Genomic DNA, 11,555 nt, shown 5'->3' with positions numbered 1-11,555 from the left:
GTCATGGCTGCGGCTTGAAATGCACGTGCGCCAAGCGGCTGCAGCCACTTCCCGTAGATTCGTACGGTACGGCCAGAGGCTGAGATAAAAATATTCAACCAATGTTTAACGCGTGAGGGCGCCTTTTAGTAAGTGAACTCCCCGCAGAACCGTTTTGAGGTTGTCCCCCCCAATTAATTGAATGTCGACCATTCATGGCTTTATTTGGCACGTCAAGGAGACTAGCCCGTGGATAAGATGAGTGTCAAGGCATTTGAGCTAGTCCCGGCCATTGAGAGGCTCAAGTTGCTGGGCGAGAAGGCTAGAACTTCGGTAAGTACCGGTCTCACTCGGTATATGATGTAGGCCATGATGTATCATTGTGTGCATTACTACTACTACTAGCCCTAGTACTAGGCCTACTCCTACCACTGTACTGTACCAGCTGCCTGCTCTCTGCTGCAGTGCTGCATGGCTAGGGCCTAGCGCCTAGCCCAAGAATAAATATGTGCTGTAATATCATTTGGCCTACATTGCATTCTCATGGCTTCTGCTATGTATGAACATGATGAAAGTACTACTACTACTAGCTTACTAGCCCCAGACTGGGGGCCAGTCTACTGGACTCTCTCCGTATCCTAGGCCCCACAGCGGTCCATTTAAAAAGTGGGGACTCAGCAAAAATGCCTTCTGAAATCCCATTTAGGTGTATGGATTACATACACCTAATTGGAGATTCTCACTTAATGAGGTTTACTCACATTTGAGAAGAAAAGAATAATTTCCCCTTCAACTTGGAAATTTGCTCTTGTCATCAAGCTCAAAGTCGCCATCTTGTTCAAATCCTGATTTGAACTGGACAGTAATGTCCTTGAGATGACATCATGGCACGTCCGCCTGGCGGACCATTCACAAAAGCATGCCTTGTCGGCACACGCGGGCTGACGACTGATTCCTGAGCACCGCCTGTCCGGTAGCTTTGATCACATTGAAACTGTGTTCCTTTTGGCTTACAATGTACATGTAAGTGTGTTCTCATGACCTAAGTGATGTCTGTACATGTATATGAAAGTCTGACTGAATTGAAAGTATTCTAGCAGTGTTCGCCCCTAATTTGACTCCTCAGTGCCTAAAATGAGACTCTTTTAACTTGCAGTGGCAGCAAATAAGAATTCGGACTGATTCACACCTTGTATTTATATGTATTTTAAGATGTTAAAAAACTTGCACATGTTGAGTAAAGCAAAAAATATAGCACCTGTAAGGGGGTTCCAAAAAGTAAGGATGCCTAATACTAGTTATCAGGCCACATGTTGAGTAAGAGGGGCTGGTCTCTCCCTTAATCCTTCAGATTCCTACAATACTTCTTTGTGGATTGTAAAGGATTTAGGAGGGTTAGATTTAAAGAGATTATGAAAGATAGCTTGTTTTCTTTTTTTTCTCACAATCAATTTTTTGTGAATGTTTAAAGTCTCTTTCAGTGTACAAAAACTGTTTGAAATCTTTTTAGGAATTACATTTAAATCAGTTGTTAGTGCACTTATTTATACAAGCAACCTTGACATTGTTCGGTTTGCCTGTTTTCATGCTCAGATTCTGAGCCCCAAATTTCCTCTTTGGAAACATTTCTGAGACAAGGTTGCACGCTTGCTTTAACCCTAACTTAACCCCCAGGCCTTTTTTGCTAGGGACCCTCCTCAATCCCCCAAATCCTCCAATTTCGGGGGTGAAAAAATTGGATTCTCCCTCAATCCTCCAAAATTTCTTGAAAATGTTACTTGGAGGTGTGCCTACTGCCTCAATCGTTCCAAATCCCCCCGGCAATTCCTGTCATTATGGTGAGGCGGTGTGAATGGCATTCTTGAGCAATGTGGTTGATTCAAAAGAAATATTGGGCTGAATTTATGCTGGACAAAGCAAAACAACACAAGATCTAACCCTTGACTTTCATGCATGGCATCCTTCGCAATCAGCCATGCACTTTTGCCATTCACCATCAATCCTCCAAAATTGCCCGAAGGATTTTGGAGGATTGAGGAGGGTTAGGGTTAATAAATTGCCGGACTGGACTTACAACAATAAATCGCCTTTAAAAGGAAATGAAAATTTTCAACAGCAAAGTATTAAAAATCAAGCAATTTTTGTGCACAATTCTATTGAACATTGAGATTTAGTACCTTGAATTACAGTTTTGTACATCACAGTTTTTTCTCATGAATTTGCAAATCCATGTTAGCATAACCAAAAGGCCCCCAAAACACAGATAAAAATAGCAAACCAATAAAATAAGGTTAAGTAGAATACAGCAGTGGATTCTGTTTCTGTTGCATGGTCTCTTCAAGTTTTACAAATGTAAAAATCCACAGGAGACCTACATGTACATGTACATATGCAGGTTGCTGCCCACACCAAATACTACTGTGTATTATGGTGATGTGAGATTTTTTAATTAGCCCTAGAAAAATTTCCATATTACTGGACCATCACAATTTCCATGTGTCAAGAACACCGGCGAGTTTATCCTGCTGTGTAAATCTGTTCCTGTTAGGTACCGAATCTCCCCTTTTCTTGCCACCATCCCCCCTCCCCCAAATTGGAAAGAACTCCGTAATGGACTATCAGAATTTTTATTATTGGAGTGTTGTAACACAAACAAGACAAACCCTACACGTACGGCCGGCACTTCATAGAAACCTGTTCTCCTGAGGTAACAAGCCCCTTTTTCAAAATTGTGATGGTCCTATATGAAATTCTTGCCTTTGATTTTTTTTCTTTTAAGAATAAAAGGAATGATCTTGAAGATCTGTCATTCAATGCACCGTATCCTAATACCATCTTTTTGTGATTTGTTTCTCCCACAGATTGAGTGCATTGAATGTTGCGGGAAAAACCTGTACATTGGCACCAGCGACTGGTAAGTACCAGTGGTGTGAGAATCCAGCTTTTTAGCTGATTTCAGCTTTTTTGTCCACCAGGTCTGTACAATAGTATGAGAACTTTTTACATGTCAGCTTTTTGCTAGCTGTTTTCAGCTTTGATTTTAAGTGGCCACTCACACCCCTGAAGTACCATGCACGTAAGAAGATTCCAAATGTTGTCCAAACTTTACTTACGATCGGGATGAAAGCCCTCAACTTCTAAGTTTTACCCTTCCAACACTCCTCGCAATTGTTCTTTTTGATGAGAACCGTCAAGAGGGGTTATCTACTGTAAAGAGACGAAGCTCTAGTCGTGCACGTTTATGCTGAAAGGCATTTCTCTTTCACAAATTAATGCCTTGGGTGATTTATCATACGTAGCTCTGTGTCTGAAGCTGTAAATCTCTTGTACTTTAAGCTTTATTCCACTTGCAACCTTATTTGATGGGGGAGACCTAGTGCGCATGTATTTGTTGTTCACAAGTAAATACTGAACTGCCTTTATAACTTCTTTGTTTAGTGTATGCATCAAATGGTTGGTTGTTAACAATGTGTACTGTGTAGAAGTCTAGTGTAGCAGTCTTTTAGTTTCACAAAATTTAGTACTTTTGTGGTACATGTATGTATACATGTTTTTATTTTGTAGTCTTGCCTTTTTAATCTTCTGATTGTTGGTAAGTTGAGCAACTTACCAACTCAAGTATTTGAAAAGATTGTGAAATAGCTGTCGTTATTTCCAAACATACATGTACTGTACTAGTATTGCTGGTTTGCGTTTTGGGGGAGTCGGGTCGGTGAAGCACTGACAGTCCTTCCCTTGCCTTCCATCCCTGCGGCCCGATGTGGCGGCCTTAGCTGTCTCCCGGTTTCAGTGGTCCCCCTTACCAAATGTGGTAAAAGTACGTCATGCCATCTCTGCGCACAATGGGAAAGTCGTCCGTTTAAGTGGCGTGCTGAGCAGTGCAGTCCATGCATGCTTCACGTTGTACGTGACGTGTACTGTACATAGGCCTACATCAAACTTTGATAATAGCACCGCTTATAGTACCGTGCAAGTTAGTCATGCAGACATCTCAGCACGGAAGACCAACGAGACCGTGCTTGTGTCGTGCTGAAATGTCCGGCTACGTCAGGGGGGGCCGCTGAGACCGGGAGACAGCTGAGACCACCACACCGGGTTTGATTCCCAGCTCAGTCCGCATGTGGATCAGGTTTACAGTCCCTACCTGATTCCGTGGGTTTTACTCAGAAATTTCTTCTCTGGGGTTTCCCTCCCACCTCTAAAACTGTAACTGCTTCTTATTGTCTCCTGTCTGTAGATATACATGTAGGTGGATGTTGGTTGCTTGGCGACCACCTGAGGTGTGCTTGTTTGCCATTCACTCAACCACATATAATGTCTTTGTTGTACAGCGCCTTTGAACATACCTGTGTGAAATTTGCACTGTATAAATGAATAAAATATAATTATTAGAAATTATTTAATTTAGAATGAATGTCTCTGTGAATTCTCACCCTCACCTGTTGTATTTCTGTCGCAGCTTTGTGATCCATTTCTTAGTTGAAGAGAAGACACTACCTAATGGGAAGATCACGTATTCCAGTGAAAAGCAGTCACATAAGTACCTTGCGGTGGTGAGTGTGTGCTGTTACAAGTTTTTCAAAGCACCACACTCAATAGATTTTATTCTCAAGTCGGCCATATTGATTTGCAAGCGACGCTAATCTTTTCACTTTGGGAACAAGGGAGTGAAGAAAGAAAACAATGCCATTTTAAGCTCATTGCAAATTAATGCCTGTTCAGGCTGATGAATAATTTTAAATTTGTTAATTATATCTGAAATGTTGCAAGCCATATTTCAAAACTCAAAGTGTGGTATGGAAGGCAGTTCCCTCAATCTATCACAGCCAGCATGTGTGTAAAAATCTATGAATTTTCTTCCATTTACCATAGAGACTACGTGTCCCGCATCTTGCTGTTTTGGCACTGGGGAATGTGGCAAGGAATGCAGAAAAAGTCGCTATATCTGTGAAAAAACCAACAAAACGTGCATGCTCATTGTTTCTTGCAGAAAAAGCCCATCCAGCAGTTGAAGGCAGCCTCGGCGCTGACCCGAATCCTGGTGCTGTGCGACAACGTCATCAGCCTGCTCAACATGTTTAATCTGGAGGTGAGACCTCCAACAATCAAAGACGAGGGCTAGGTTTAGATCTTTGCCCACGGAAAGCACATGGGCGTGCATGCTGATGAACCGATTGTAGCTGTGATTTTGGAAGCCTGTTTAAAAACACAGCCTCAGGCCAACACGATGTACATGTACTGCAAGAAATTCTAGAACTGAAAAACAAATCTACTCACTGTTTTTTTTTAAATTCATAGGGATTCTTCCAAACATAATCAGAGTGTGTTAAATGAAAAGTTGCTGTGTTACCGAGCAGTATATCTAAGAACCAACTTCTGTGCTGCTTAGAATGTGTTTACTTATCCTGTAGGATGCTTGTATATGTCGTTTGTTTCAATTTTGTTTAAAAAGGCAGTACCTGGTGTGTTTACCAGATTTTTTTATGAACTGAACTAGCTATTCAACAGTTTTAAGCACAAATTTTCACCAGTTTGGGTGTCGCCTCTTTCTTCACCAAAGTGACGGGATCCCGTCTTTGTAAATACTTGACGTGCCTCCGAAATCTTCCCAATACAGTCGCTTGCGAAAGTTTAAGACCACCTGGAATTTGACTGGTATTTCTGTCACTCGGCCTGTATTACATTGTCTCATTGAATGCTTACTTGACATGTTTTACAGTGGTGCATAACATCAGTGCAGTGCTGTATACCCATTTGAATGAAATTTCTGTTGCAAAGGCAGGTCTTGTACATTTGTCTGCAAGGCAGCATGGGGTAATAAAAGCCAGTCTAAGCAATCAGAAATAAAGGAGGGCACACTAGATATTAGACTGTTAACATTTCAAATCATGGAAATGTCATCAAATAGCTGTGTAACCCAGGTACCGAGGTTACACATTGAAAACAAACATAAGTTGCCATGATTGATTGGTGTAAGGTTGTTGTTTTCTTCCGGTTATTGCATTTTGTATGGCTGGTCCCGAACTTTTGCAAATGACTGTACCAGAGCAGAATGTAGCAGTAGTCAAGTTGAGATATTGAGTGACTAAGTTGAGTTTTTAAGCAGCGTATCCGTAGACATGGGCACCAACAGTTAAAGTGATTACTCTGGTGTTTGAGGCTTCTTGATCAGAGCTGTGTCCTGGTGCTTCACCGCGGTGGAATGCATCACTTGTCGGTCACAAGTCATCACGTCTCGTGTCACAGACTATCCTAACGAACTGTGATAGGAGCATCCCTTTGTCATTGCTCTATCCCCGGGTTATCTGCGACCAGGCTTGCAATATGACTTGTGACCGTGCGTGTGATGGCCATGTTGCTGCATGACTTTGCAGCAATTGATGGGACTGTCTCTGATCAGACTGCGTTTGGAGCTGTGGGGAAGAAGTAGGTGGTGGAGCTGTCGGCAGCTCACGGTGACAGTGGAAATTGGCAACTAGTCTGACTGGGAGTGCAGTGATCAGTGTAATGTGGAACAGAGCAAGGAAAATTATGAATCTTGCCAAGTGTTGAGGGTGCACCACAAGTTGTGTCTGTTTACGAACAAGGCTCTTTTTGAAGTAATCTCCTAAACTTGTCATTTCTCAACTCATCTCATGACTTGTTCTGATCCGTTCTCTCTCCAGCCCATTATGAGTGGAGCCAAAATCAAAGGGGTGAGTACGACTCCCTCGGCAAGCAAGAGTCCCACGAAATCCATGCCAAGGTTTTCCGTATTTGATGTGATGGATGGATATCCTCACAACGAACCAACATGATACACAAGAATACATTTACCTGATGAAGTGTCACAATGAAGAAAGATGTTGACAATTTGAGAGTTTATTAGGATTCTGGTACAGGGTTCTTATGGTCCTAGATTGGAACTTGGATTGGAACCTCACTTTAGTACATGTGTATTGCTCTTTTAAGGGGAAATGTGATATACTCAAGATGATTGAAAATGCAAAACTTCACAATAACCATCAGATGACAAACATTCAGATGGCCCACATTCAGCTTACAAGATCCAAGTTCTCAAGTTCCATCCTTGCCATTTGTCTCCTAGGTTTCATCTTTCTGTGTTAACAGCAACCCCCGGTCCAGCAACCCCTTCAGTTTGGAGGTATGAATATTCAAATATGTTAATCATTCAATAGTCGAATAGAGATTTTGGAATAGATATGCCCACCACTTAGGGGTGATAATATTTGATTCAGCATCATTTTAGGAGATGTGCTATAAGCTGTCTCTGAATTTTTTTTTTCGCTGCTGCTGGGAAATTACACATGCACCTGTGGAATCTGTAAGCCATAGCCATAGCCAAAGTCATTTAGGTGCAGCCCATGTTTTCAGCTACATTGTATCTGCACTATGGCATTATCTACAAGATTTCAATCAAATCCGCACAAGTGCACCATCAGTCATGCAGCACGTTCAGTCTCAGGTCTATCCGCAGGTTGTTCAAATGATTGGCAACAGAAGCAATCCTTTGTCCTTGTTTGTTACTGGCTGCTTGAGATCAGACTTGTGGTTCGACTTGAGACAGACTTGTTACAGACTTCTGGTTGTTTTTATCATCTACTCATTGTAGCCGAAAGAATTCACATTAATACATGTTAAATGCGTGTACATGTAATAGATCAGGCATGCAAGTGTCACATGGTGAGTGTACCCAATTTTCAGTAGAATGTGCACAAACGGTAGCATATTTGCTTGAGAGGGACTCGCCTTCAACTGTAGTATTCAAAAATTTCTTTTTAGTGGTACCACTTGTTTGGTAAAAATTCCTCTGCTTAAAATATTTGTAACACTCAAATTTCGTTTCCAGATTGCCGTGACTACCAGACGGAGACAAGTGCAAGTCTACACTGTCACCGAAGACAAAGTGGTCTTCATCAAGGAGATCACCCTCAACGACATCCCCGTCAATCTGGTAAGACTCCAAATCCGAGGATTTCAGCACCAGTTCAACAGGGTGTGGGCACATTGTGACCCTAGCCGGAAACACCTGGACATAGTCTCAATGGGGGGGTGCGGACCATTGACCATTGTGAACAATGAATATAAATCACAGATAGTTTTATCTCTGAAAAAAGACAGTTATTTTGTGGATTGTTTTGAGTTTGCATGAAGACGTCATTAATTGGAAAGAGTCCCTGCGATCATTGTTCTTCTAAGGCACACTTTTTGTACATCTTTATACTCTTCCCAAGTATTTGAAAACTACTTTGACATCTTTTGTGGGTCAAGAGTGATTGAAAGAGTTGTTTTTTCCATCATTTGTATCTGTTCAAGCTTTTCTGGACAATTTGCTACAATGTCAGCCAATGTCAGTTCAGTTTATAGGTTTCTCTGTCAACTTGTGAATTCCAAATTTTCTGTTTTGAAAACATTTCTGAAAATGGGTTTCTTGTTGGCCTATTACACAACAGCGAAGCACCCAAGAAAAGGAAACAGAGGCCAGCAGACTGTCAAGAATTCCTTGCATTTTGTGTGCACAAATCAACGGAAGATCAGGGTTTTCTCCTTGGGATGACATAACAGTTTTGTTCATGAATACGAAAATTCTTTCCCCCCTCCAAAAAACAACCAACCTAACATCACAAATACACCAATAGCCAAACAAAACTTTAAAACAAGTTTAATTGAGCCTTGGAGGTGCATTTTCAAGGGCTATAAAGTACCAAAAGTGTGACGTCATTTTGAACCAGGAAGTGCAGTGCAAACGAATGTAGCACGCCCTCTATTGGTTCACATGGTTCTTATGCTAACGCCTTTTACACACATAATTGTGCACATGATGTGTTTCACTTCACTACTTCATAGCAAAGTAATGGACCCTTTGAAACACGGTCAATGATTTCTCTGTTCCCACTCGACAGAGTACCGACGGCTACTGCATCTGCATTGCGATGACCGCCCAGTACGTGATGGTCAATTACAGCACGGGCGAAATGACCGATCTGTTCCCCTACGATGCCGACTCGACCTCCCCCGTCGTCAAAAGAGTTGGCAAGGTGGGTTGCCGGGGGAGGGATGGTGATTGCCAGCGATGGTTGTTGGAGGGGTCAGTGGTAATTCATCCATCCACGTGGAGATTCGAAAATTGCTCCAATTTCTTAAGGCTGTTTCGTACTAAAGGCAAATGCGAAAGCGACGCGAAGTTGAAGCCTCAAAACAGTTGCAGTGAAATGTGCTCCAGAATTGAAATTTATTTCTTGTGAATTGGAAGCATGATTGTCTGATCTTACACCACAAAGTAACGCTTGCTTTAACTCGGCCTTATGCAAGGGGTTCAGCTGGTACATTTTAAACAGTAGCCAAAATTGTAACCAACTGCACACTTCCTTGGCTTCCATTTTCTTCACCACTTTGTACAGGATTACAGTCACAAATTGTAAATATTTGCCGTTTGGTGACAGTGGCAAACTTATCACTAGAAATAAGAGTCATTTCGTCGGGTTCACCGCAAAGTGACGTATAGGATAGTTATGGTACTCCACAAAGTGACATACCGTCCGTAGACTTTGTACACACGATACGTCAGTTTGTGGTGTGGCAACTATCCACGATACGTCACTTCAGGGCGAAACCGACGATTTGAATAATTGAGCCTGTTGGAATAAGAAGTCATGCGGAAGTGAGCATGTAACCGGAAAAGGAACGATTATTCAATCGCATAAGTACTTGTAAACTTGCATCCCAAATAAAAATATCGGTGGAGAGTGTGTGAGAAGTGTTACATTGTAACATGGATTTGATATGCTGAATGTTCATGTCTGCCGTGCAGGAAGAGTTCCTATTGGCCGGTCCCAGTGCCCTTGGGATGTTCGTGACGTCAGCGGGTATATCCCAGAGGCCGCCCCTGAAGTGGTCGGAGAACGTCCGCGGGGTCAGCTATCTGTTTCCCTATGTGGTTGCCATGGACGACGAATTCCTGACAGTCCATAGGTTGGTTACACATCTACTCCGAATTTTTTTTTCAAACGTGTGGCCCTGCCTTCCAAAATGTTTCTTCTGGCATCTTTCTTAAGAAGTTTTGTTTTGATGAGATTAGAAGCTTTTCCTGGTGGAGGTAGCAAGTAAACTGTACATGTATAGGTGTGCGGTAGCACCGCGAATATATCTCTTTTTGGCCATTATCTCTGCTCAACAGTGTTTTAGACCAACAGCAGAAGCAGACCATTCCATTCCAGTCGGGGAAGATAGTGGGCGACTTTGAGGGGAGGATCTTTGTGGCGTCCAGCAAGGAAGTGTACGCCTTGGTGCCCATACCCGTGGAGAAGCAGGTAAGAGAGTGGAAAAATATAGACATGTTTGAGTAAAGAAGGGTCAGGTTTTGTAACTTCTCAACACAGAAAATTGTCAATTACATGTACGATACTAAAAATGTCCTGCATTCTATAAATCTTCTGACTGGTTCACGGAAAATTAGGTTACCAACCAAAGTTTCCTGCATTCTGTACATACATCTTGTGACTGGTTCAGAGAAAATTGGGTTACCAACTAAAGTTTATTGCATTCCATATATTTTCTGACTGGTTCAAGTTACCAACTAAAATGTCCTGTGTCCTTTGACTGGTTCACAGCTGATATTTGCTTAGGACATTAAACTGGCGAGCAAGACTTGCTACGCAGCAAGTTTCAAGTGGTTTAGTGCTCCAATGTCCACTGTTAAGAAACCGCCTGACGAAAGTCTATCAATGAATGCTCTCTGCGAAACAGATCCAGGCCCTGCTGAGTGACCAGAGAGTTGAGGAAGCTTTGACGCTGGCTAAGAACTCTAAGAAGTTGGGACTGCCCAAGGAAAGGTTCCACAAGGTAGGTCGAGGCAGACGATCAGAGTATCAGTGTCAGTCATCACTGTCATGAGTCTTGGTCTGAGGACTTCCGTAGCCATAGGTCGTCTCGGCATGTGCTGGTAATTGGACAGTGCATTGATTTGCCAAAGCAGAAGCCCTTTAGGGTGTGTCTCAAAAGTCGGGAAGGATGTTCATGAATGGAATCATGTTCCATGGGACCGTTCCTGCTGGAACTTTAGTTTGTTGATGGAGTGTGTCCCGGATCCTGGGAAAGGCCCATCTGGTGCTTAGATTTCCAGTGGGAATGCTGTGTTGCCATGGAACGGCTGGCCATTCTGAAATGAGAACAGGTGTTCCAAAATGAACATTCCGACCGTTCAATGTTCCCTTATGTGCCAGCATGCCGCAAAGGCATGCTTTCATGTACACTAACCTGACGTGGTTGCTGAACGGCATGCACCACGAAGAACCGCCAGCGTGTCGGTGGACCGATGTCTTGTTTTCAATTTTACACCAACGGTTTAATGTAAAGAATTTCTCATGAAATGTCCTCTGTTTCAGTTAAGGGTTGGCCATAAAAATGCTTATTTTGCTCATCAACGTGCTCAGTGTTCCGGCAGTCATACAGTCATTTGCAAAAGTTTAAGACCACCTGAAAATCTCTTGATATATTCGTGTTACTGGTCCTGCATTATGTTGTCTGACTGAATCATTACATAACATGTTTTTATAGTAGTCCAGAACATCAGAGCT

General features: G+C 42.4%; 1 protein-coding gene across 1 annotated transcript in view; it reads left to right on the top strand.

The window, feature by feature from the left end:
- The first annotated feature begins 111 nt into the window (after positions 1 to 111).
- Positions 112 to 11,555, top strand: part of LOC110982375 (transforming growth factor-beta receptor-associated protein 1-like) — a 39,669-nt gene continuing 28,225 nt past the window's right edge. Inside the window, exons 1-11 of the mRNA XM_022240732.2 lie at positions 112 to 312; positions 2,841 to 2,893; positions 4,439 to 4,532; positions 4,970 to 5,068; positions 6,645 to 6,674; positions 7,067 to 7,123; positions 7,829 to 7,933; positions 8,883 to 9,017; positions 9,791 to 9,951; positions 10,157 to 10,289; positions 10,726 to 10,821. Coding sequence (XP_022096424.1) covers positions 238 to 312; positions 2,841 to 2,893; positions 4,439 to 4,532; positions 4,970 to 5,068; positions 6,645 to 6,674; positions 7,067 to 7,123; positions 7,829 to 7,933; positions 8,883 to 9,017; positions 9,791 to 9,951; positions 10,157 to 10,289; positions 10,726 to 10,821 — 1,038 coding nt within the window. The 5' untranslated portion in view covers positions 112 to 237. The remainder of the gene's footprint in view (positions 313 to 2,840; positions 2,894 to 4,438; positions 4,533 to 4,969; positions 5,069 to 6,644; positions 6,675 to 7,066; positions 7,124 to 7,828; positions 7,934 to 8,882; positions 9,018 to 9,790; positions 9,952 to 10,156; positions 10,290 to 10,725; positions 10,822 to 11,555) is intronic.

The sequence above is a fragment of the Acanthaster planci genome, linkage group LG21 (genome assembly GCF_054643075.1).
Source record: "Acanthaster planci isolate LZ-2023a linkage group LG21, COTS_SCS, whole genome shotgun sequence".
Taxonomy (NCBI): Eukaryota; Metazoa; Echinodermata; class Asteroidea; order Valvatida; family Acanthasteridae; genus Acanthaster; species Acanthaster planci.
The sequence above is the reverse complement of the archived record's forward strand: the minus strand, read 5'-3'. Positions and strand labels throughout refer to the sequence as shown.